This window comes from Rhinolophus hipposideros (genome assembly GCF_964194185.1).
Source record: "Rhinolophus hipposideros genome assembly, chromosome: 10".
Taxonomy (NCBI): Eukaryota; Metazoa; Chordata; class Mammalia; order Chiroptera; family Rhinolophidae; genus Rhinolophus; species Rhinolophus hipposideros.
In genome coordinates, this window is record NC_138056.1 from 21,113,978 (window position 1) to 21,141,015 (window position 27,038).

At 46.6% G+C, this 27,038-nt stretch overlaps 1 protein-coding gene across 7 annotated transcripts in view; it reads right to left on the bottom strand.

Annotated features, from left to right (window-relative positions):
* The window catches only part of PRR5L (proline rich 5 like), a 127,759-nt gene that overhangs the window by 36,056 nt on the left and 64,665 nt on the right, over positions 1 to 27,038 (bottom strand). For 4 of the 7 annotated variants that reach the window (XM_081063586.1, XM_081063591.1, XM_081063590.1 and 1 more), the window contains exons 2-3: positions 12,875 to 13,161; positions 11,399 to 11,479 (exon numbers count right to left, since the gene is read on the bottom strand). In XM_081063586.1, coding sequence (XP_080919712.1) covers positions 11,399 to 11,479; positions 12,875 to 13,038 — 245 coding nt within the window. In that variant the 5' untranslated portion in view covers positions 13,039 to 13,161. Of the gene's footprint in view, positions 1 to 11,398; positions 11,480 to 11,518; positions 11,635 to 12,874; positions 13,162 to 14,598; positions 14,727 to 15,606; positions 15,755 to 27,038 lie in introns of those variants that run through there. The other 3 variants (XM_081063587.1, XM_081063588.1, XM_081063592.1) reach the window with 3 other exon arrangements.

Sequence of the window (27,038 nt, forward strand, 5' to 3'; positions counted from 1 at the left end):
AATGTGCACCATGAAAGTGCTCCTAGAAAAATTATGGTTCATTCAGACAAGGGACTTCTATGCAACTAGAAGAAACAAAAGGAATTATATAAATGTCTAATCACTGTGCTGTACATCTAAAACTAATATACAATAATACTGAATGTCAACTGTAATTGAAAAACAAAGAAAACAAAAGGAAATGAAGAAGTGCTCTAAGTAATGCTACGAAAAGTTCTAAATTACATGAAGTATAAAGAAAAATGCCAGATGCAGAATAGTGTGCACGTATAATATGCTACTCTGTGAAAAAGAGACGTACACATTTTTATTAACCCAATACCAACAAATTCACCTGTCAAATCTGCTCTCCCTTGCTGTTCTGTAATAGCTACATGCTTTGGTTCCCAGGAGGCCCTTGGGACTGAAATATATAGTACCCTGATTTTCAAACACACACAACACACATGCATTTTTTTTAAAATTATACATAAAGGCACTGGGTTTTGTCTCCTGCTCTCCATCTCCCCGAGTAAGAGGTTGGAGAAGGTTGAAGCTATTGCTGGAAACTAGGGAGGGCAATAAAACACCTTAGCAAACTTTATTCCCTGAAGTCAGGAAATGCTGGCCTGCCGATGCCATATTGCCGTGTCAGACCTCAGTCCATGGACCTTTATCAAGTCTGCTTTTCCATAACTATTCCTTACCTAGGCATAAAGAAGCTCTGGAAGAATAGACAATGAACTATTGCTATATTATCTTTGGGAGGATGAACAGGAACTGTGTTTCTGGGGTACAGGAAAGGGTAATTTTTCACTATATATCTCGTTACATATTTAAAATATTTGTACCCCGTGAACACAATCCTAGTCAAAACCATTAATTTATTCTTTTAATTAAACAATAACCACCACCAAGATTATCCGGGTGGCTTGAAGGCGAGAACAAATTGTGGGATTGAGTTCCCAACAAGGTTACAAAATCAGAAGCAGGCTGTCCTGGGGTATCAGAGAATCCCACAGGCCTGAGAACCTGCCAGCCCAAAAGCCCCTCAGGCTGGTAACCCAAGAATTTAACTCAGAAAGAGAAAGGGTGATGAGAGGGCAGAGCTGGCCCAGCCAACCTGAGAGCAGACGGCAGCTGAGTCATATTGCAAAATCCATCTTCTATTTCTATCCTCCTGTTTATTCTGCTTGCACTTGGCTTACAAAGGAAGGGTACTTCTGAAAAACTCTACCCTGGTTTTAGCTAAACTGAGAGAAAGAGGGATTTTCCACCCCTCTGTCTTGATGCACCACCTCCAAGAACTCGGCAGTAGCTTCGCTCCAAAAAAGGCAAAGAGCAACTGACAGAGAATAAGGATGCTGTGAATGAATCCATTGAATCACAGCCCTTTCCCGAAAACCTGCGATGTGTCAGACATGGTGCCAGATGCTAGGAGAAAAGGATGAAGCAGCTCGGACAATGATTTCTTCCCGGGGGGCCACTCTCCCAGGAGGCACAGGAGCCCATCTTCCCCAAAAATTGAGAGTCAAAGTATTCAGGCATTAGAGATGTGCAGACCTACATTCACAGATGGACAACTCACCTTGCACCCTCCCTTACTAAGTTTGTGGGTTTAGCTTGTGGAGAACAAGGAGAGAAAAGCAGGAGAAAAACAACAGAATTAAAGAGCCTGTGGTTCCAGTCATGCAGAGAGATGACAATCCTGATTCCCACAACCTAGGACAAGTGTCCCTCCCAGACCCAGGAGCCGAGAATCCCACAGCCTCCCTTCCACTCTTTCCACCCTTTCCTCGGGTTTCTTCCTGGCAAACAAGAAAATAATGACTTATTGGAGCAAAGATAAATAGATGATAGATAGATAGATGAAAGATAGATAGATAGATAGATAGATAGATAGATAGATAGATACGATCTGTCAATTAAGTTTGCAAACTTAATTGATATCAGAGGGATTCTTCATAACGAATTTGTACCAACTGGACAAACAGTTAACCAAGTTGACTATTTGCAAGTTCTGAAAAGGCTGAGTGTAAAAGTTAGACGACCTGAACTTTTCACCAACAATTCATGGCTCTTGCATCACGACAATGCACCAGCTCCCATGGCACTGTCTGTGAGGGAGTTTTTAGCCAGTGAACAAATAACTGTATTGGGACACCCTTCCTACTCACCTAATCTGGCCCCCAATGACTTCTTTCTTTACCCAAACAGAAAGGAAATGTTGAAAGGAAGAGATTTTGAGTACATTCAGGACATCAAGAGTTATAGGACGACAGCTCTGATGGCCATTCCAGAAAAAGAGTCCCAAAATTTCTTTGAAGAGTGGACTAGGTGCTGGCGTTGGTGCATAGCTTCCCAAGGGGAGTACTTCGAAGGTGACCGTAGTGATATTCAGCAATGAGGTATGTAGCACTTTTTCTAAAGTGAGTTCACGAACCACTTGTCCAACCTCATAGACAGACAGACAGACAGACAAAGAAATAAAAACCGAATTGCTCCGAGGACGGAGATTGACATTGTTTTCCCAGTTAAAGTTTACTGAGCACTCCCCAAGCAGCAGGCACCATTGTCAACAACATGCACGTGGTTCCTCATCTAAGCCTGAAACTATACGGTAGTAGTAATATCCCACTTGTTACCCAGAAGGAGACGGGCCCGCAGAGGTTACTGAGGAGGGGGGCAAAAGCACACAACAGACAGGAGTCTCACTGGCGGCAGCTGCCTGGGTCTGAAGGCTGGCCGTGCCGCTTACTAAGCTACTCGCTGCTGTGAGTGATAAGCTCTGCAGGTGAGTCCCTTATACCTGTTTCCTCAACTGGAATTTGGGGATAATAAGACAACTACTCCACAGGAGTATCACGAGGGCTAAAGGAGTTAATCCTAGAATGGTTAGGTCCTAGAACAGAGCCTGGCACACAGCAAGGCTCAGCAAGTGTCAGCCGCTACGATTCTACCCAGGCCTATTTGACCCCAGAGCCTATACTCCTTCCTCTAAGAACTCCATTCTGTGCTTCTCAGTGTCTTCTTAAAAGTACCGCCAGACTAGCATTTAGCCTGGCACTAAGAACTCCTGTGTAACTCACGAAGGGGGCCATAGAGTACAGCCCTACCACCCCCGACAAAAGTTGGAGGTAGGACGAGAGAGGCAGAGCTTGGGGGAAAGGGTGCGGGGACTTGAAGACTGCGATGGACATAACATCCCAGCTGAAGCAGCTGCCGTTTCATCTATTTCACCTATTGGACTTCCATGCCAGGTTGCATCTGCAAGCAGAATTCTGCTGCTAACCGCCACTACCACCAGCAGCCATTGAGCTAGGAAGAGAAGGAAGTGGAGACCTGAAAAGAATGGGAAAGGAACCCTTACGTGGGACACAACCCAAACGGGAAACGGGGCATGAAGTTCAGTCAGAAGCCAAAAGGGCCACAATAGAAAAAAAAAATGGGGAACCACTCACTGGTCTGTATTATCTCACCCCTCTCCCTCCCAGGCTGACCGGGTGAGACACCACCCCAGATGACAGGATTTCCTGTTATGACACAGCCTCGTCATCCTGCCCCTCACCATCCTGTCAACTCAACTTCCCACTTCTGTGGGCTTAAAGGTAAGCAGGAGCTGGAGTCACACTGGTTAAGAAGCACAGGGACAACAAGATGGCAGGTAGAGCACGGAGCGGCAGGAATGACATCGAGAAATCACCTGGGTCATGTGCCACGGCCTCCCTTGTACACAGGGAAAGACCCAAGGCAGCAAATTCTCAAAGGATGATGAAGCTGCTTGGAGACGGGTGCTGTAGGGCTCAGATTTAGCCGGTACGAGTTGGGACAGCCTATCAGTTGTTAAATTTATTTCTGTGCCATTTGGCAATTAGGGGCTGCCCCAAGTACATTGACACTCTTGCCCTGACCCCTTGGTGGGATCCAGCCAGACTTCCTCCTGCTCCAGGAACAGCAGGAGCCTCCAGGAGCCACTTCCTGATGCTGTAATTGGTCAGTACCAGTACCTGATTGTTAAATCCTCCGAAGGTGACCCACCTCACTTCTGCAATGGGACATGTTTCAAGGAGGCAGCATCTTCTAAGTAGTGACATATGTTAACACTCCTTTCTTCCTTGGGTCTGTTATAGGGGGGCCCATCGGAGGTAGTATCCACGACTCAGGTAAAATGTTAGTAGTCTAACACCTCTCTGTTTTCTGCACCTCAGTGAGTGGCAGCGGGGACAGAGAAAAAGATGGAGAAAACCACCAAAGAGGATTTACTGAGCTCCTAATTATGTCGCACGCTTGATGCTAGGCCATTGGCACACATCATCTCCAAGTTCTCCAACAGCCTCTTAGACAGAAAGTAATCCTTGTTTTGCAGATGAAGAGACCCATGCTCAGAGCCCTGCCTGGGACCATTCACTGGAAGACCCAAACTCAAACTGAGGCCAACGTGAAGGTTAGCCAGGGTACCCCTCAGGCCCACAGGGATGGGTAGGCACAAACATTGGGGGCTGCAGCAAACTGCTCTACAGCCAGCCAGCAGCCAGGCTGTGGCTCCCACTGACAGGTTCCAGACCAGACTGTGGGTCCAGGGTTGCCCGGTGCGAACTTCCCAGAGAGGTCTGGATGTTTCAGGGGGATGTCTAGTTTGCAAACACTGTAGGCCAAACGCCATACGCACCAGTCCTGAAGGTTACGGATTTGCCATTCCCTCTAACGACGTGTCCCGCCCCCAAAGTCAAGTGTGTTTCATAACCAGAACAGACAAGAGGTGTCAGCACATCAGCAGGGTCACCTGAGCCAAAGTAAGAGAAGACCTCACTCAAGCCTTGCCCAAGGGTCCTCAGAAGACAATGTCCCACAGACCTCACGATCTATTAATGCATCTCTGTTAAAGCACCCCAGGCCTAAATATGGACAATGCCACCTCTGGGAACCTCTTGCAGCCTACATAGTACTGTCTATTTCAGAACACAGGAGGCTCAGGTCCAAATCCCAGCTCAGCTACTAACTACATAACTCTGGGCAAGTTAGTCCACCTCTCTGTGCCTCTACTTCCTCCTCTGTAAGGCAGGGGTACAGCACCTGGCTCATAGGGGTGTTGTGAGTTTTAAAAGAGTTAACATATACAAAGCATTTAGAAGAGAGCCCGGGTCCTCCTAAGTGCTACACAAAAGTCTATTATTGTCATTCCCTCACGGACTCTCACCTTACGGTCTACTCTGCCAGCCTGTGAGCTGCATCTGGGCTCTCCTCCTGCTCAGCTCTGTCCAGCCCTTCCCCCACCTATGAGTCCCATAGACTCCCCTACAGTTATGGAAAAATCTGAGGTGGATTTCCCTTCAGGGGCTCAGGCAGCCAACTGACTCAGAAGGAGGACGTTTCAACTCAGACCTATCAACGATCTATTCTTGGAACCTCCTCTTTCCTTGAAAATCTCTGGGGTTTCCTTCGCGACACTTCCCTCCCAACAAGAGCAGAAGCAGAGTGGTTGGAGAGAGAAGGAAAATGTGAGTTTCCTGCCTCAGGCCAGCTGCAGATAACTCATCTCTGGTTTCCGGAAACCTCATCTTTGAGCATTTATTTCTGCAGAGAAACAAAATCCTGCAAGGGAGAAGGAGGGGGTGGGAGGGCATGGAGAGAGGGGTGGCAAGATAGTTACAGCCTCAGTAGCCCTTTCCACCTGACTCCTACCTACTCATCCTTCAGATTTTGATGGACATATCCCTTTCTCCCAAATGTAATTATGTGCCTGTCCCCCGCACTTCCCCAGTACTCTGGATTTGGCATTGCCCCACTTAAACCATCATATAATAACTGCCTGCTCAGTCCTTTCCATCACTGTGTGGTAAGCTCTCCAAGTACAAGAACCACCTACCTCAACGGCTACCCCAGAACCCGGCCCAGGACAGGGCAGAGAGCACTCCACAAATATTCACTGAAGAAATGAATAAAAGAATGAATGACCCCTCCCTCTACACACATACTCGGGCGAATCAAAAAGTGAAAGCACTTTTAAGAACCTACTTACTTGAATAGGTTCTTATAGGAACAAGTAAACACAAATCGTACGGTTTTCGCACACTTTCCTAACTCTGCTTAGTCACAGACAACCCGTAGAATCGTTGGCTGAAAAGAATGTTTAGGAAGAGCGTGCTCCTGTGTCACAGAATTTGGCCACTCTTGTTCCTGGAAAAGCTCATGAAACCCAAACCTCTAACCCAGACTTGTCTCCTCTGCCAAAATGCCGCCACATCAGGACCGAGGCTGGAGAGGGGCATTAAAAACCACATCAATGTCCCTTAGAGGACTTAAACCAAGAAGACACACAGTATCAGGCCAGGCCAGGGTAAATAGAAATTCAGAGCAGGCAGATGGTAGGTTGTAATGACTAGGGATTTCACTAGACTATATCCATTCTGAAAGGTCCTTTTTTTTTCGTGCCTTTAGGGATATAACAACGTGTAAGCCCTGCTTTTAAAGGCAGTTTCAATACAAAATATTCAGATTTATGGTCTTCATATTGACAGACCAATGCCCTGACTTTTATCTGGGGAAAACTTGCCACTGTATCGAGGTATGGTATTCCTGATGAATTTGCTCCACACCCTTCTCTTGATCTAATAATGTGTTTTAGAACTCGACCATCCTTAGTCCAAAGTTCTTCCTCATAGCTAGCCCAAAGTCTACCTGCTAAAATTTAAACGGAAGTCCATTTTCAGTGGCATGTTTTAAAAGAAAGGAGCAATCCGATGATTTGCAATGACTTCATTTCAACACCCAGTTCCATAAACCTTCTACTTTCCCAGTCATCCTTTGAATTGGCTAAGATGTAGATGAATTCACATTTCCTGGGGGATATACTAACTCCACAATTAGAACGGATGGTCAGGGCTGGCTGGGGTGACCCAGAGAAGCTGATTGATTGAGGCTTTGACACTGGACTTGGACAATCCAACAAAGTTTATTACTGTTTGGCTTGAGTAGAATGGAGAACTAAAAGAGTCATTTCCTCTTGCTCTTTTCTCTGCGGAAAAGAGACACAGCTGGCTCTCCTTGTAAGAACTGAGCCTCATCCAAATGTCAAGTCCAGCACATTCTTGAAAGAGCCCAATCTAGTCCTTTCTAGTTCAAAGTCAGCTCACCTCATCCAAACTGCTACAGAAATCTTTATACTGTTCATGGGCAAATTCATCACATTGCTCTGTGCTCCCATCCGTGGTCCTCACCATCATTTATCACAATTTAGTATTGCTAAAATTTCACACTAAACAGGATAATGGCTAACATTTATTATGCACTGAATGCTGTACTAAACAACATTTTTAGCAGTCTCTCAGTCCACCCAACCACTATGAGGTTGATGCTATTATTACCCTCATTTTTATAAAAGAAAAGATATTTAGAAAAACAAAGTACTTTGCTCAACGTCCCACAACTAGTCTCATACTGATCCCCAGTCTCTCTGAATCCAAAAGCTACTCTACTCTTAACAAGTTACAAATTCTGCTGAACCTGGCACAGATCTTCTTACACCTAGAACAAACACAATTTGGTTGAAAGACATGCTTGAGAATAACGGACCTTCTTCTCCTTCCATGTCATCTTCCCTATATTCTTACTATCCTGTGCCCCCCACCATCACACACACACTTCCCACTGGTCATGCCTCAACCCTGTGGAGTTTATGGATCTGTTCTGCAAACAAGTTTCCCAAAAGAAAAAGGAAGAAAAAAAGAACATCAAAACCCAGTTGTCTGTTCGAATGTCACAGAGAATACATGTCTGTGTTGGCATTTTAATTACTGAAATAAAGGCAGCTGTGTTTGTTCCCATGTAGGCATGTGCAGAGGTGGGAGCATGCACGGGTCAGCTTACTTTACTCAACTTGGACGACTTGGTCACTTAGGTGCCTGGGCTGCGTTTCATGTTCTCAGTTATACTGAGTGGTCTGTGTTATGTGAAGGCCCATCTCCATTCTAACCACCGTCCCAGAGAAAGCCAGAGAACGGACAGTTCAGAATATGGGTAATAGAAGCTCTGGTTTTCGACAGCTTTGACTTATTCTGGGTTCAACTCAACTCTGAGCAATCAGTTTCAAACCCCAACCCTATGTATTTCCCACCAGCCCAAAAGATCGCTCCAAACGTGAAGATGAGCAGCATCCAGTAGCCCCCTAAAACCCAGCACTGGAAAGGAGGATTGGGGAAGTGTTGTGTTCCTCAGAGGAGGGTTAAGAATTCCAGCACATGATGAAAGATGGGCTCAGAGGCTCATGCAAAGGAAGATGGCAGAAAGAGATCAAAACCATTGCCTTAACCCTTCTTCCAACCTAAAACCTCTCCCTCTGGCACTACAATATAGTACAAAGAGCACAGTTGGTGCTATGAACTAAGTTGTGACCTCCCCAAATTCACATGTTGAAGCCCAACCCATCTCCCCAACACAATGGTATTGCAGATAGGACCTTTGGGAGGTCATTAGGTTTAAAGGAGGTATCACCCCCCATGATGGGATTAGTGACCTTTTCCGAAGGACCACCAGACCACTTGCTCTCTCCCCCTTTGTGTACACAAAGAAGAGGCCAGGTGAGAACGCAGCAAGATGGCGGGCAGGAAGAGAGCTCTCACCAGGAACCAAATCTGCCTGAACCTTGATCTCACACTTGCCAGCTTCCAGAACAGTGAGAAATAAACATCTATTGTTTAAGCTACTCAGTCTATGGCATTTGTTATAGCAGCCTGAGCAAACTAATACAGGTGTCTAAGTCAGAGCAGGAGTTCACATCCTGACTCCACCCTTTATAGGTGCATGACCTTGAACAAGTTATTTTGTTTTTCTTATCCACAACTTTGTAGATAAACTATTGATGGCAATGGTTGCCTCTTAAACTACTGATGGTAATGGTTGCCTTACTGCTGTGAAGAGCGGTAAATGTGTTGACGTATGTGAAAGGCACCTAGAGTTTTTCTTGGCTCCCTTCTCCCCCACTTCTGTAGCCTAGTGCTAGAATCTGGGATGCGACACCCCCCATTGGCAATGCCTCCCCCAATGCATGCCACAGCTGACCTTATAAATAGGTAGCCTGTTTGTCAAATTCAGCCCACAGATGTGTTTTGTTTGGCCTGTACCAATGTTTGGAGAAATGTGGGTTATTTATCAACATTTAAAAGCCGGGAAATTTCACATAAAAATCCCAGTTTCCTGTTCTTCTTGAGAAATAAGATGATATGTCACTGGACCTGTGCTCTGCCGGGGTAATCCCTTTTCAAAGGAGGGTGAGCTTTCACCTGCATGCTGCACCCAGGCCAGCCTCAACCACTTATAAAACCTGTCCCTTAAAGGCTTCTGAGTTAGCAGCCCCTGGGCTAACAGGGCTGGTGAAATCTGGCATGGCCTGTACTTTTCCTAGCTGCCCACAAACAAAGGGTTTTTAAGTACAATTTCAAGATTGGTCTCCCAAGGGGAGGAACAATTAGCATGTTCCTGAGTCACCATTTCATTTATTTATACTTCTATTGTTAGCTGAAGAACCAGAGGCCAGGGTCTTAGTTCTTAGAGTAAAACTGAGCTCTTGCAACTCGGGGGGTTGGCCGACCCAGCTTTGCCCCCGTCACTCAACTTCTTGGGGCCTCGGTTTCCTCTTCTGTAAAGGGAGGCATTGGATTACATGATCTTTATTGTCTCTTTTCCATATTTGTGTAATTATGTGAAATGCAAGCACTTAGGTAGAAATTTAACACAACTCTGTTTACTTCTGAGCTCTAAAGGTTTTAATGAAAGCAGAGCTCTTAAAACACTTCATTGACCCCAACACAGGTTTAACTAAATGTAAACAGGACCTGAATAATAGCCTTGTTTATTGTTCTGCCCGCTCCAGGGTTGGGTCTTTAGCCTTCATGCTTTGTACCTGACACGCCAGAGAGGAATGAACACCAGGGCATTAAAAGACCTGATGTTTAACCTCCGAAGCCCAGGAGACCTGGTTACTCAGAGCCCTGCCTGCCTCTCTGCCCTCACTTCACACCACCACCCAATCTCTGATGCTCTAAACACATGGGCCTTCTTTCAGTTCTTTGCTCACTTGCTGCCACAGGACCTTTGCACCTGCAGGTTCTACCACCTGGAGCGCTCTTCGCCTAGTTAATCCTCACTGATGTTTCAGATCACAGCAGAAGTATCACCTCACCATTCCTCGCCTCCTTGGCAAGATCCGGTGTCATGCGGGGGTCTCTGTTCCCGCTCCCCACACAAGGACGTAGGACATGGTGAGGCCAAAAAGGAACACCCACGGAGCCATAGGTAGGGGAGTCATACCACTATATTCTCGCTGGCGGCTGGGTTGGAGACACAGGAAGCAGGAGCCACAATCTGCCATCTGCTTCTCTGCCAACCAACCAACCCCCTCGCGTAGCCACGGCAGTTATATCAGTGGCTAATGGCTAACCGGTAACAGCTGATGGCCAACTAGTCACAGCTGAGGGTCATCTACTACCCGAGCCAGCACCTTTCCACGTGAGGCTGAGAGCCTGGACACTGCTCTCCTGGCTCTGTCCCCACGTTAGGTCCGATTGACATAGGCTCTCACCACATCAGCGGTGTTGTAGCAGCTGTCACAGCTGCACTTCTATATCTTACAAGTGTGATTAGTTGAGTAATGATTCTCGCGCTGACTGAATACAAATTGCAGGAAAGCAGGGTCCACGTCTGTCTTTGCTCATTGCTGTCTCTCCAGTGCTTGGCCAATAGGGAGCCATTCAAATGAATGAATGAAAAGCTGACACCGCTCCACTGGAAAGATTCTGGAAGATACTAAACTTACTGAGGGTTGTATCACCAAAAGCTAAAAGGAACGAAAGCACCAACATGGATAACAATGTTAAGAGCTTCACAAGTTCTTCCTGTGTTCCAACCGATTTCTGACAGATTCATTATACAGCAACTCGATTTAATCTCCACGAGAATCCAATGGGAGTAGACACATTTCCATCCCTGTTTCACATAAGAGGCAACTGAGGCAGAAAGAAGTTGGTAAATCAATCAGTCAAAAGGAGAACAGCAATAAAATCCCAAGCTGTCGGTTCCAACTGCTAAGCATCTTGCCTAATCCTCCTGGTAAAGCAGGGCACGCTCCATGTTTATAGTTAGATGACAGCTACCATGTTTGAACCCTCTACCCCTGCCACACACACGCGCGCGCACACACACACACATACACACACTGCATGAACACGTGGATGAACCCCCTCTGAAGCATAAGTCTAGACAGATAAGAGTATCGGAACATTACAGCCATCAGAGCCACATGAAAGCTGACAGAAACACCAACAAGAACCAAGCAGAAAACAAAATGTAAGTCTCCCAGTGGGGTAGCCCCTTCTGCCCCAGCTCAGGCCCACAGGGAAATGTCCCTGGCCTGTCCTGCATGTACCTGATGTTTTCATTCAGTGCATAGAGCTCGTTGCTTTGCAAGCCTCCACCTTTGAAGACGTTGATCACGGCAGTCTGAACACTGTGAGGAAACAGAAACAACCCCGTTTAGAAGACCTACCTCCCCAGGGCCATCTCAACAAGCAGCTCAGGGCTGAAGGCGGCTGGAAGGGCCACGAAGCCCGTGGCGCAAACATGGCCATGATCTCCATCCCTGGAACCCATCATTTCCTTCCCAGGATCCTTGGAGAGGAAGGAAGACTGAGATAAAGAGGACCCAAAGCAGCCACTCTCCCCCTACTTTCTTTCGGGTTTGTGGTCTTCCTCCCTCACCTGCCTGGCAGCCCTGCAGGTGAGTGGCAATGATAAAAGGCAGGCAGTGGGATCTGCACTCAGGAAACTGTATGGTCAGCACCACTGGGCCTGGAAGAATCTGAAATGGTATTTACTGCAAACAGCAGCTGACCTGTGCCTGGGTTCCTTCACCTAGGAGGCCCTGCCTTCAGAGGGCAGCCTGCGGCTAATACAAAATGATAATTCTTTGCCTTCTTTTTTTTTTTTAAACAGTACTTTCCTTGGAAGAATTTCACTGGGACTAGCGTCACCTGCACCTTCCATTCCCTCTCTTGTGTCACTTATACAGGCAATAGAGTTATCAGTTTCTTGAGGGGCCACAGTTAAGTCTTGACTCCACCTATTGGGCTGGAACCCCAGCCCAATATTTCAGCAAGGAACTGATTACAATCTTTTATTTAAAAAAGGGTCCCGGGCCTTTTTTAGAAAACAAGAATGTAGTCAACATCAAAACATTTCAGAGCCCCCTCTCGCCCTCCCCATCATAAGAGTTGTGCATTCACTGAGAAAATCCATAATGATCCCAACTACAAAGAATTCAGTAATGCTTTCAAATAATGATGCAGTTAATTTATCTGAAGAATATTTTGAAAAATAGTGGCCCACAGAAGCGCAAGACAGTCTCTTCTCAGTGCTTGGTGTGCAAAAGCTCAGCTAGACACCTTACAAAAAGGCTCAGGGTCTCTTCTCCCAACCATGAGCGGCTCACTGATTATGTGATAATCCCTCGTTTATGCTGCTCAGTTAGCTTTTCACAGATAAGTGTCTTATCTTCCCAAGTAGGTAGAAAGTGACTTGAGGTTATATGGTCCCACCCTTGCGTGCTCTGAGTTGGGGATGTGACAAATGAGCAAGAACAGTAACTGTAAGTTTCAATCCAACTGTCCCAGGCTGGTTAACTGACTCCGATCACTCAAAGGCCCCCAGGAGTCCACTTTGCCTCTACTAACAGGGAAAGCTCGCAGATACATTCTCTGTGGGAAAACATCCTCTCTTCGTCTATTGCCCCTGTAATCACAACCTTCTGAAGCAGAGATCTCAGAAGCAGGAGAAACTAAGCCAGTCCCCTGCCTTGCTCTGATCTTTGGCAGCCCCCCACTCCACACCTGGCCACCTCCATTACCTGTTCCAGGCTGAGTTGGAGCTCAGCTGCAGAGCCTGCCGGGTGGCTTGGAATCGCGGCAAGTCGCTGAGGACTGGGGAGCTCATGAAGCGCGGCCTGGGCCTGCGGAAGGAGCCCATCTTGTGGAACTCGATGGGCAGGCTGGGAGTGAGGCCGCGGGTCATAAGTCCAGGTGAGGGGATGGCTTCTCCTCTGGACCAGAAGGTTCTGACTGTCCACGGAAAGGCTTCTCCCAGGGCTGCCTTTGGGCCCCCAGGCTTTCTTCAAAATACAAATTTAGCCAACACCTGAAAAGAGAGAGGGCAGCTTTTAAACGCCTAGACTGAGCAGACCACATCTTGGAGGAAGTTGGCTGGGACTTTCCAGCCAAACCATCCTAAAAACAACTCCAGGACACTGAAGTAACATCTATGCCCTGCGGGTTCCCATTCACAAGTTTTTACCGGTCTCTTTTTGGTTTGAACAGTGTGGTCGCTCCAAAGTAAGAAGGCAGAGTACAATGCGGCCAGGTTGAGGCCAGTCCTACAGAAAAGTGATTTCTTAGCTGTGCGTGACTGTGGTTCCTAATGCATACCCATCAAAGTTTGACCGCTGGCTGGGTTTCTGTAGACCCCAAAATGTTGTGCATTGAGAGACAGCTTTTTTTTAAAATGCCTCAAGGAGGACATAAGAGCTCCTTGTCCCGGCACTGAAGACATCCCATGGTAGGCCCTTACCATGCCAGCCCATGGGCATTGCCCAGTATTTCCCAAAGTATCAGTGCCTCTTCACTCATCCCTTACTTCCCACCATCCCTTACTTACATCTTACTCATTCATTCTGTCAGAATAGATTTATTGAGTGTTTACTATTTATTAACCACTGGGAGTTGTGGGGCATCCAAAGATTTTTAAGACCTACCCCTAGCCCTTAAGAGGATCACGGTCTAGGCAAAGATACCTGTCTGTTCATGGATTTCATTTACACAGTAATATTTATTGAGCACTTACTAAGCACAGCCACTTGCTCAGACATTGGGGATATAATAGCAGCCCCGGAGAAGGTGGTCCCTGCCCTGTGGAGCTTACAACCAGCTGGCACTGTTCCATGTTCTTCTTTTTCCCTCTCTCAGGCTTTCTGATTGTATCCACTGCTTCTCTTGCCCAGAATTCCCTTCCTTTTCCTCTCTCCTTATCTAAATCTAACTTACCCTGCAGGGTTGGGTCCAAAGATACTGTCCCTTGAGCAGTTCCTGGGAGACTTTATGGCTTCCTCGTTAACAGCAATGGCTTTGGAATGAACCTTGGTTCCTGTCTTAATGAGGCCACTCCCAAGTTTGTGCCTTTGAGCACACTGAGTCTAAGAGTTCTCGGCTGTCAGCACTGCCAACTTACAGGACTGATGAGAGATGAAATGGGATGGTGTGGCATGCCCAGGAGATTGGCAGACAGACACCCCTACGTGTTGCCAATTTCCATTCAAACCAACTGCTTTCTTTCCTCAGCACCTCTGGACCTGTCATTTCCGTCTCTTATTCTTTCATGAACCTAAACCTAAAGGGAATTTTGAAGCTGGTCAGAATGAAGGACAAGAGGAACCACCACCAAGGTTATAGTCACTTTTCTCAAAGGTTCACGGATTAGCCCAGAAGTGTTCTCACTGCTAACTCTCTCACCAGCTAACTCGGCTATGTCCCAAAAACCAATGCTTAAAGAAAAAGAGATATTCCAGCAATAAATGTTTACCTTCAGGTTGATATGGGGAGAAGGTTTTGTAGCCCCAGCTGCAGCATTTGAAGAAGGAGGAACTGAGACTGTGGGACAGGCGCTGAGACCCTCTATCCGTCAGAGGACATGGGAGGTACTCCAGCTGTCTGTAGTCAACGGGCATAGTGAGAACGAACTTATAAGACCAAGAGCCAAATAAAGAATGGCTTGTCCTTCACCTCTGATTTTTTTTTTTTTTTTAAATGAAAAGCAGAGTTGTGTGCCAATTTCTTTTACAGTCTTCTGTCCCTCCACCCCATTCTCGGAATGAGTCAACAGTGACTAAAATTTATCAATGAATGCTGGGAAAGTCATAATACGCCTGCTCAGTTTCAGAGGGTCTCCGTAACTCCACAAGTGTCACTGGAATTTGGAAAGATCTATGCCAATCGATCAATGAGGCAAAGAAGTAATAAAACTACAGAAGCCCCCTCAGAATCTTTCAGCTGGCTGGCTCTGGGGTTTAACTGACCCGGTAGAGGTCACACTATTAAGAGAGGATCCATTTCATTGCCCGTCTTTTAATGAGCCTGCTAAGTGCAATTCATCTGTGTAATTACAGGATATTAACTCCTTTTATAAGGTTCTTAAAGGAACGGTGATGGGGCTGCCGCCTACTCCGTGGTACTTGTACAGGGAAGCAGAAAGGCGAGCTGAATGGATCATTCCAGGTGTTTACCTTCCAGCTCCCTAACGAAACAACCACTTCTCCAGGAGGCTGTGTGACACTGAGGATCACGGCAGTGGCTCCTGTCCCTCCCCCAACCCCCCCCCCCACTTCTCAGTTAGTGCCACCCCACCCCAGGCCTCCCACTCCAAGCCATGTGCTCATCCAGCAAGGCGCGTGGCAGCCTCATCCACACAGACGACCCTTTTAAAAGAAGGGTAATTTTCAGCCCAGAGGATGATGACTGCAGCTCCCACAGCTTCACGATGAAGGCTGCAGAGGAACACATAACAAGGAGCTGCCTCTGACTCATTTTTCACCTGCACAGTCTGCCACCCTCAGGTCCTGACAGGCTGAAGACAATCCAAAGCCGTCTTTGTTTCCACCAATCTGACCTCTGGACAGAGCCAAGGGGCCTCCACCGAGCACCACACAGAGGAAGCAGCTGGCAGTGCTGACAAGAGTGGCCTACAGGGAAAAGCGGACACACCCTGAATCCACCAGCTAGAGTGTTGGCCCCTCAGGCACAGGCTTGTCCTGACCTAAGTATGACAAATCAGAAAACAACAAGACAGATGGAGCCTGGGAGTGCTGCCAACCCAGGCCCCCAATTGTAGGTGACGAAACTGAAGCCCAGAGGAGCAGAAAAACTTGTCCAATATCACTGAGGTGGGAGACAGCCAGCATGGGCTAGAACTCAGTTCCCTGACTCTTGAGCTACAAAGTTCCCCAGCCCCCACCGAGGCCATTCTGTAAACTCCTCGAAGACTGGCATCGGGACTTACTCATGTCTGTATCCTCCAGCCTAAACTTAGATAAAGATGAAGGAAAGAATCGCAACTAATGGGGCAAAGACTGCCTGCCTGACATGATGACAAGCACTGTCACAATAGGGAAACTTACTCAACCCTCACAAACCCCCAGTGGAAGATCAGAGAAGTTAAGTAACCTGCCAGAAGTCACACAGCTAATATGTGGCAAGTCATCAACAGGTGCCCAGATAGGTCTGATTCTACAGCCCATTCCTACTGAGCCGTGCTACCAAACTCAGATAGAAACTCAGAATCAAACTGACGAAGTTAGTCAGCAATATCCAGTCATGAGATTTCGTATCAAAATTTAAATCTCATGCCCCTGAGATTGACAAACTGACATAAAGAATTCTATGACCACATTTGATGGGGTCAAGGGGAGCAGGAAGAGAGGAGAAAGCATGGATTGCCTTAGACAACCCACTCCTGACTAGCTGTGTGACCTAGGGCAAGTTACTTGACCTCTCTGAGGCTCGATTTCCTTCTGCATGACATGAGCATGCTGACAGTGACGACGTCAGGGTTGTATGAGGATCACATGACGGCATTATTTGTAAAGCCTGGCAAACAGCGAATGCTACATCGGTGTTTGTTAAATAAATAAAATAACTTGTTATTTCTAAATCTCCAAGCAGGAATACTAGTGAGGATACAGCAACACTTCCTCCTGCTTATGGCGACCTCAGTGCCACCTGGAAAAATCCTCGGGAGTCAGCAAGGTCTCTATTGCCGGTGGTGGTCACGGTGCCCTGGGGTCTTGTCTCCTCAGGCCTTTGGCGAGTCACAGTGTCATTTGCCGACCCTTCACCTCCGTGTAGCACGTCCCTCACTTTCAGACTTCTTCCACACATCATCCCACTTCTAAATCTTACTCTAACCCTATAAGGCAGGTCGAGAAGGAACTCTGTCAGGTCAGAAACCTGAGGCTCAAAGAGGCTCTTCGGGTCAGGGAACCCAACCCGGCTAAACGTCTTCCAACTTCAACCGGCCTGCCCTGCGTGCCCTGCCAGGCCATTCTCTTTTATTCCCCTAGATAGTTTTAAATGTTTTCATTATGACACCTACTGAAAAAGGAGTATATACACACACACCACACACACGTACATCTTAAATACTGATGATAAACTACCGTCTGCTTACGAAATAGAACGTTACCTTAAAAATCCCATGTGCTTCTATTTTTCTAAGAGCATACCTGCTTATTTATTATTTAAAAAATGTAAACATTCATAGATGTGTGTAACATATGAAATGAAAGACTTCCCTCCGGCCACTTACTAACGTAAGGAAACTTTGCCCAGAACTTTCCAGAAACGCTCTCCCTCCGTGCTGTGCAACACGGTAGCCACGAGCCATATGTGGCTAGTGAGCCCTTGAAATGTGGTTTCATGGGTGAGGAACTGAATTTTAATTCAATTATTTAATTTTTAATGGCCATGCCATATGCATGTGCACACATCATATTTTAATAAAAATGGGTAATTGGTTCTTTCTTTTCAATAATACATCATGGACATCTTCCCATATCCCTGTATATGTATCTATTTCGTTATTTGTAACGGTTTCTGAACTGTTCCGTTTAGGGGGTACCATACTTGACTTAACCAGTCTCCTACGGGGGGATCATTTCACTAGGTGCCAGTTTTTGTTACTGCAATGAATGAGCGTAACTGCCAGTCTTGGCAACCACATGACTGTTTGTGGAGGGTGCGTTCTCAGAAGTGGGCCTGCTGGGTCAGATGGCCGGGTAATTCTTAGCTAGCTTCACTCTGTGACTCACACCCACCTGCAGTCCAGAAAGAGCATCGCAAAAAAGGAGTTGGGAGGCACAAGGCCTGTAGCTCCAAAGGATGAGTGGCCACTAGACACTGTGGAATCAGACAAGTCCTGGCATCGGTGCCCATTCTGCCAGTCACTGACTGTGGTAGGCAGAAAAACAGGTCCCCCAGGATATAGTAACTTCTTGGTCCCCAGAAGCTCTGAATAGCACCTCAGATGGCCTAAGATGTGATTAAATGAAGGATTTTGAGAGAAGGAGCTTATGCTGGTGTATCCAGGTGGGTCCATAAATACGATCACACATGTTCTTGCAAGAGGGATGGAGAGGAGGCTGGACACAAAGAGGAGAAGGGGATGTGAAGATGGAGGCAGACACTGGAGGAATGCAGCCACAAGCCAAGGAATGCTGGCAGCCACCAGAAGAGCTGGAAGAGGAAAGAAACAGATTCCCCAATGCCAGCTAGAAATTGGTATGCTGTGGGAAAAAAAGGAAAAAGGAATCGATTCTTCCCTGAGCCTCTGGAGGGAATATGACATCTTGATTCTGGACTTTTGACCCCCAGGACGGTGAGAAAACCAATTTCTGTTGTTTGAAGCCACCCAAGTTGTGGGAAGTTGTTATTGCAGCCATAAGAAATGAATACACTCAACTGTGTGGCCTTGGACCGCAGGGAACTGCAGTCTCTACTTCTGAGAAATGGGAATAGGAAGAATTACCTTGGAGAGTCGTTGTGGTGATAAGAAAGATTGCCTATGAAGTGCTTGGCATGGTTCCTGGAACTATGCAGGTGCTAGACACAGGTGCAGTGAAGGGTCAGAGCAAAGGTGCCCACGTCAGGTTTGGTGTCACCACTTACTGTGTGGCCTGGACAGGTGTCACCACTTACTGTGTGGCATGGGCCGGTGTCACCACTTCGGATGGGTATGAGGGTTGGATGAGATGACGCGAGTAAGGTTTAAAAGAGTCCTGGTACACAGTAAGTGCTTGATAAATGTTAGCTATTATTTATATTACCACCACCACCACTGTATTAGTCTGCTCAGGCTGCAACCAAATGTCACAGACTGGATAACTTAAACAACAATTTCCTCACAGTTCTAGAAGCTAGAAGCTCAAGATCAAGGTGTCAGTAGGTTTGGTTTCTTCCGAAGCCCTTCTCCTTGGCTTGCAAGTGGCCATCTTCTCACTGTGTCTTCCCGCGGCCTTTCCTCTGTGCCTCTCCGTGGGTCCAAATTTCTTCTTCTAAGGACACCAGTCAGGTTGCCTGAGGGCACACGCACCTTAATGACCTCGTTTGAACAGATCATCTCCTTAAAGCCTTATCTCCAAAACCGGTCACATTCTGAGTTGCTGGGGGTGAGGTCTTCCACACATGAATTTTGAGGGGACACAATTGAGCCACGACCACCACCACCATCAAAAAAGGTCTTTGCTTAATGTCTCCAAGTTACAGAAACCTCGGTGTTTTGGTAGGTTTTGTCTTGTGAAGGACCAACGTGGTTAACATATAGAAAAATGTGCTTCTGAAATGATTTAAATGGTTAAGTTTTGGGTGCTTAGAGGGTTGGCTTCCATTTTCTGGAAAGCTGGGGTCCTGGATACGTGAACCACTGTGGTGGTGACAGTGGCCTTATCACTGGCCCTGCTCTCCCAGGCACACCTCACAGGGGTTTCTTTCAGAACCTCCACACTCAGGATCCAGGATGTGTTTCTTGGAGAAAAAGAAGGTAAGGTCTTGCTTTCTCATTCCAGTTGCCAGGGCCAGGGCACAGGGTGGGGGCACGGCCATCAGGCCCAGCCAGTGGGCAGAAGAAGGTGGTACACTTAGTGGAAAATGCAAATGAATTCCACTAAGGCACCAACCCTTGACTCTGAAAAGGGAAGTAGAATCATGGCACAACTTAAAATAAAGAAGTGGGCGGCTTATACTGACTCTGAGGCTTCCAGGAAAAAGCCATTCTGAGTGTAAATAACAAAGAAGTCAAAGAAAACTGAGCACAACAGTCTGATGTGACCACCCGAAAACGAGAAGCCAGTTCCCAGGGAAACCACACAGAGCCCATTTTACATGCCTTCCCCACCCCCATCCCCCACAGGAGCTCCTGCAGTCAGGAAGCCCAGCGTGGAACTCTTCCCTGAAACCTGAACACAGAAACGGACAGCCAGCATTTTTCAGCACTGTCAGGTCTTAGATATTGTCACTTAACTCGAGTGATCCACTCTCTAACTGCAGCCAGAATTATCTTCATAATGGCGACGATGAGAATGACAGCACCATTTACTGAGTGCCAACTATGGAACAGGCACTTGACATGTATTATCACAGTATTCTTAAAATGAATTTCAGGGGTTTTGACCAAAAACCTTTAATGAAATAGATTAGAATAGAAACTATCAGAGTGCATCGCATTTTGGGGCAACATACTCGTATATATTACGTACGTACTCATGTGTGTCAAGTCAAAATGTATCACATATTTCATACTGTATGTAACACTCAAAGTGTGTAAAAGCCCATGTCTGATCTTCACATCCTCCGGGATACTATTACCATCCCCATTTTACAGAGAAGGAAATGGAGATGCCAAGTGTTTAACTTGTCTAAGGTCAAACGGTGGTACTGGGGCAAGAACCCAACAGTCCAGGGCCCACCATACTCATGTCACCCTGCTGTTCCAATACCTTCAAAGGCTCTCCACAGCTCTTAGAATAAATCTCCAAACCCCATCCTTACACCCTCACCTCCCACCACTGCATGCCAACTCATTGGCCTTCATTCATTTCCTCCCACACCACCTCCTCTTCCCTGCCCCAGGACCTTTGCATATGCTGCGCCCTCTATGTGAAATGTTTCCCACCCATGTCTTCAGGCTCAAACCCACACACCCTTCATCCTTTACTTGTTCACAGAGGCCCTCCTTCCTCCTCACCCCTGATTCGGTCACATTACCCTATACAGTACCTTCCTTACCTCCTTTGTTTGTTGTCTTGTCACAATCTATTGCAATACAGGACTACAGAATTATTTCCTATTGTGTTTGGGAGGTCCATAAAGGTGGGGTCTATGTCTACCTTGTGCTCAGGTCCATTGCCAGGGCTTAGTGTAGAGCAGGAAATCATAGATATTTGATGAATGAGCAAACGAACCAGTTATGTGAGAGGCACTGTCGCCAAGAGACACACAGAAACTGTAAGCATCACCTAAGATTATACCAACACCTGAAATTATATAGGGCTTTACCAGATGAAAACATCCTGGTATTGAAAGCTGACAAACCTGGGTTTAAATCCAACCTCTAGAATGTATTAGCTGGGTGACCTGGTAAATGAGTCAAACTCTCTGAACCTCAGTTTCCTCCTGTGTCAAATGAGTGTGATACTTATCTCAACGTTGTTAAGATTAAATAGATGACCTAGATCATGGCCTGGCCTCAGTAGGGGCCCAAAAAACTGTAGCTAGCATTAATATTTTTTTTATAAAACACTGCTTTCTTCACAAAACCCTCTTATGCTCCAAAAGGTGACACAGGGCCAGGGGGTGGGGCAACGGGCCCTCTCATACATTGCTGGAAGAACAGCAGTCTGCGGTGGCTGCTATGGAGGGAGATTTGACAAGCCCTACCAAAATGACAATGGCTACATGGCCTCTGACTCAGTAATTCTACTTCCAAGAATTTTACTCTAGGCACATCAAGTCACTTACATAACAAGCGTTTTTACTGCAGCTTTCTTTATAACAGCAATGGGTTGGAAATAACCTAAATGCTGAGCAACAGAGGACTGGCGATGTAAACTATAGTGTCCCATGTGCAGCTCTAAGAAAGAAGGGGAAAACTCTATGCAGTGATTGGGTGTTCTGCAGGGGATACGCTAAAAAGCTAGACACAGAATGATGTGTACAATACGCGACCATCTACATTAAGAAAGATAAAAAAGAACATTTACAGATTCCTTTGCATGTGCCTACAGTATCTCGGAAAAGACAAACCGGAAACGGGTAACACTGGTTTCCGCCAGGAAGGGAGCTAGCTGGACGACAGGGAAAGACTTGGCTCTGTAAATCTTTTTGGACCTTTGAATTTCGAAACACGAAAATGTATTATTTATTTAAATAAGAATAACAGTGTCACCCTTCTCCTCCCCTCAAAAGAAAGACAAAAGAGTAAAGGTTATATGATTTGTTCCTAGTCACTCAGCTGTTTGGAGGAAGTCGGGAGTCAGACCTGGCCTCTGATGCCAGGTCAGTCAAGCTCTATTGCTTACAGTCTGCTCCTCCTTCATTCATTCAACACAAATGTATGTGTTCAGCACTTACGCTATACCAGGAGCTGCCTTGTGTAGGAACACATGGGCCAGAAAATAAACCCTGAAAGAAAAGAAGGTAAAAGCAAGACCCAGTTCCTTTCCCTTTGTGCGCCATGCATCATACACTTGCCAAAAGGCCCAGGCCTGGAACATCAAATGAGCAAGACCCGTCGAGGCTAAAGGAGGCAGCCACTACTCAATCCAACCTGAGGTGGTTTTTGCCATCTCAGGATAGAAGCTTCATTTTGCCAGATCTGAATTTTCCAAAGAGGCCAACAATCCGGATTTTTAAAATTATGAAATCACCTGATTAAGTGTTGGCAACTAATTCACCAAGCTAAATGGTACTTCAGGGGTCTAACATAGAGGTTTGCGACCTTTATTTGACCTCATCAGTGCTATGGCCACCAACCGTGTCACACTTTTTACCCAGGGGTAATGTAAGCCTGCGTGAACCAGCCACTGCAGGCTTGGGCTTCCTTCCCTTCCTTAGGTCTACTGATTTAGCAGTTAATTAAACAGTGTGGCTTAGCTGGTGGCCACGATTCTCTCTCAGCATCCCCAGCTATGCATTCAGCCCCTACCTGAGAGCCCTACAGAACTTGGCACCTCTGAGACACCAGGTGGCACAGCTCAAAGCCAGAACCAGGCTTTGTTTCTTCAGCTGATATGTCCACTCCTGCTACCACATCATCTGGATGGCCAGTCTCTTAACTTACCAGCTGTCTGTCTTGTCTCACTCTTACCCCACCCCATCACGGAGTCCTCAGTTCCCGTTTGTATTGTATACACACTCAGATCCACTCTTCAAACAGGGCAAGCCATCAGCACTCAGGGTACGGCTAAAAGAAACACACACAGCAAACAGAACCCACCAAGCCAACATAAAAAACTAGATCTGAACTCCAAACATCCCACCCAGACAACTGAATGGAAACCAAGTCCGAAGTAGGCTTTCAAAAGCAGTGAGACCATTGTGAAAATCAACTGACTCCCATGACTATTGTATTATAATTCTTGCTGATGAGAACACATCAGCTACCATCAGAGGCTGGCCATGATAGGATGGTGCCAAGCTTCTAGTTACATCTGTCATCTCAGTTCATGTCTACCCTAAACCAGTGAGGTCGTTTTTATTATTCCCATTTTGCCAATGAAGAAATGGAAGCACGGGCATTAAATTTCCCAAAGTCAGAAGACTAGTAAGAGGAACCCAGAGTCAAATCCTAGCTGATTCCGGGGCCTGAGCTCCTAACCCATCTGTTAAACATCGCTCCCATCTGCCACATGCAGTGGCGAGAGCTGGATACTCCCCGTGGCTTCCCTCCTTGAACATTACCGACAGCTTCTTACCTTGTCTGGGCAGCAAGTGCACTCAGTCCCTTGCAGGAAGGAGGCTTGGTTTCCTCATGGCATTCACCAAACGAGCTGAAGTCATCGTGTGTGTTTACTTGTTCACTGTCTGACTAGCCCTGATAGTATGTAAGTTCCTCAGAGTCAAAGACCTTGCCTGTCTCGTTCCCTGCTGTACGCCACAGCAAGTGCAGTGCTGGCCAGACAAAAGGTGCCCAGGAAATATTCTGGAACGAAGGAATGAAATGTGGACTTCCACGCTACCAGGAAGACCGACCTTCCCATTTCTGAGGGACCAGAAAAATTCCCTTTACAGCTGACTGAACTCGGGCCCACCTAAGCATTATTGGACACGAAACTGGGCTGTGTGGGCAAGGGATCCTAGGTCTGGGTGCCGGTCAGTGGAGCCCACAAACGTGGCCGAGGAGAGACACCTGCTACATAGCAGTGTGTGTGTTTTAATTAAGGACCGGACTTCACAGCTCTTAGGAAACAAAAGCCAGCCAAGGGACAGACACTTCTACAAAGCAGAAAATGATAAGGGTCAAGTTGGGGCTATCGGAAACGCCAAACAGGAAGAAGGAGACAACTTTCTCAGTGCGCCACTGGAAATGAGTGCAGACAGAAGAGCCTGGAAGTCTGAATTTGTGCAAGAGTAAATATTGGCATAAACAGGACGCAAGCTCACGTGTTTATCTCCGTGTGACAGTGTTTTGATAAATGTCCACTGGAAGGACTCAGAGCACTGACAATGCAGATCCACCGAGCAGTAATTACTTCATCACTTCATCATCATCATCACCCAGACCTACAAAACACTATGTAATCACCAGAAAAATCCCCTCCTTTGGTACCAGGCAAGCAAAACTGTGGGGACTAACCACACATCTTATTTACTCATCCATAAGCTCCACTTAAAGTATCGAGTTTCTTGGAGGGCAAATTGTTTGGGTGTAGCCCATAAATGCCATCCAGCGCAATTCCGCAGTGCCTACCAGATGATACACAGAAAAGTCTAGACACAAGCAGTAGCTGAGACTGACCATTATGTGAACAATTATATTTCTGACACGTAACATATATAAAACCTTGGTGGGTGACTGAATGGTCAAAAGCGACTGTCTGGCAGCCGACAAGAGTTTTAACTGTAGGAAAATGTGCTCTAGACTAACATGTGCTAGTTATTAAAAATTAGCTGCACTTTCTCAATTGCTGGAAGAGGATGAAATGCTTTTTCATAAGAAAAGGAGATGAAGGGAAAGGAAATTTCTCTCCATGTCATGCAGTCAGGTATAAAGAGCCTTGAATAGAGGATCAGAAAGCTAAGGGTCTCTGGGATCTGATCATTGCAAGAGGTCGTGAGTTCAACTCAAGCCCAATGAGCAACCAAATACTGGAAGGTCCACTGTGTGCCAGGTTTGGAGGAGAGGAAGCCTCACGGGGCAAAGGAGTACCAAGTATCTGCCCCCCAAGGGGCTCAGGGTCTAGCAGGAAATACTCAAAAGTAATGTTATAAATGCAACTCGACACTGAAGGCTGTAACTAACTGAAGATGGGAGGTTGAGACAAGATTGAGACAGAAAGGTTAAGTCACCTTCTCCTGTTACAGGGCAAAGCTAATGAAAGGTCCACTGAAAAATACAAGCTCTCCATTTTCTTGTCCGTTCTGCTAAAGAATATGGACACTGGAGGCTGGAAAGGAAATTTTGGGAAGGACAAACATGCTTTCATAGGTAAAGCTCAATGACTATGCTTTTTTTTTTTATTTGGGATCGGCAAAGATGGGATAGAAATATCACATTTCAACAAATATCTGGTGAGCACTGACTCTGCTGGACACCAAGATGAGCCAGCTATGGTCCTACCAATAATAAAGAAAAGGGAAGAGTAACTGGACAGGATGAAAGAAAAAGACAGGAAAGCTGAAAGAAAAAGATAGGAAGGCCGAAAGCAGGGATGGCAAACTCAGTGCCTGGCGGGTCGAGGCAGGGAACACAAATCCCAGTTAAAAGGCCGAGTGAGGACTGTGGTAAACTAAAAAACATGATTCAAACCAAACAAAACATACCTGATGCCCAAGTCTGGCCCACAGGCTAACAGTTTGAGACCCTTGTATTACAGTGACTGGAGGAAAAGCTCCACGACTTGTAACTGCAAGTGCTGGAGGAAATGATGAGGTAAGATAGCATGAAGTTCACAGAGGCAGGCCTGAGAGAAGATGAATGCAGTCCTGGCAAAAGTAAACAAAGTAATTAAACTAATAAAATAAAACCTCAGAGGCCTACGGTCTAACAGGCACCACTACCATCTGCGTAATGCATTCGATTCCAAAGCTCAGGCTCAAGGCATCTCACTTGATCTCCCCAACACCCCTGTGAAGAAGGCATCACTGTTGCCCCTATTTTAGAAGTGAAGAATTTCTGGTTTGGAGCCTGGAAGCACCTTGCCTCTTGGTCCCACAGCTATGGAGGGATAGCACTGGGGATCAAGTCTAAAACTAGCACTTTTCCAGAATCTCAAAAAGAAGAACTCTAGGCTGTCGTGCTTTCTAGACATCTTCTAAGTGCTTCCGATGTACAGCCAGGCTTGAGAACATTGGTCTCGCCCAATGCTCTCCACCAGGGTGATTTTTTTGCGCCCTCTCTCCCACTAGGAGACATCCGAATATCTAGAGGCAGTTTGGGTTGTCATAACTGTGGGGCATGGGGATGGAGGCATCCAGTGGGTAGCGGTCAAGTGCAAGTAACCATTCTACAATGCACAGGGTAGTGCACATTCTACAATGCACACAACACATTATCAAGCCAGAAATGCCAACGGGCACTGCGTTGAGAAACACCCTGACCTGGACTCTAGCGCCTGGTTCCGTAAACCGTGATCTGAGAATCGGCAGAATTAACATCACCTCAGAGCCGGTGGGAAATTCAGCCCCAACCTAGAACCACTGGAACCGATTCTGTGGTTTAACAAGCTCCCAAGGTGACTCATAGGCACTTTGAGAAGCACTGCTGTAGACCAGGCTTCCTTGGCCATCACAGACGTGTAGAACAGAAAGGAACTTCAGCGGTAGGCCAATCTCATTATTTCATAGACAGGCAAACTGAGGCCCAGAACAATTGCGCAACTTGCCCCTGGTCTCACAGTTTGCCAGTGGCAGAGCCGAGATCCGATTCCAGATCTCAATTCCCTGACCTGCATTATCTCCACGATGCCAATTAGGACCAACACCTAAACTCTTTTTTTTCTTTTCTTTTTTTTCTTTTTTGTTCAGAGCCCACTGGCCCATGTGGGAATCGAACCGGCAGCCTTGGAGTTAGGAGCACAGAGCTCTAACCGCCTGCGCCACCGGGCCGGCCCACACCTAAACTCTTTCCACAGTTCTCTCTGCAAAGTTGATATGGACCTTTGAGGTGCATGGGGAGAATGGGGGGGGGGGCTTTTGTGAAGCCCAAAAGGACTCAATTGTCCTTTTGGTCAAAAATCTTTAAAAAATTATCTCAGA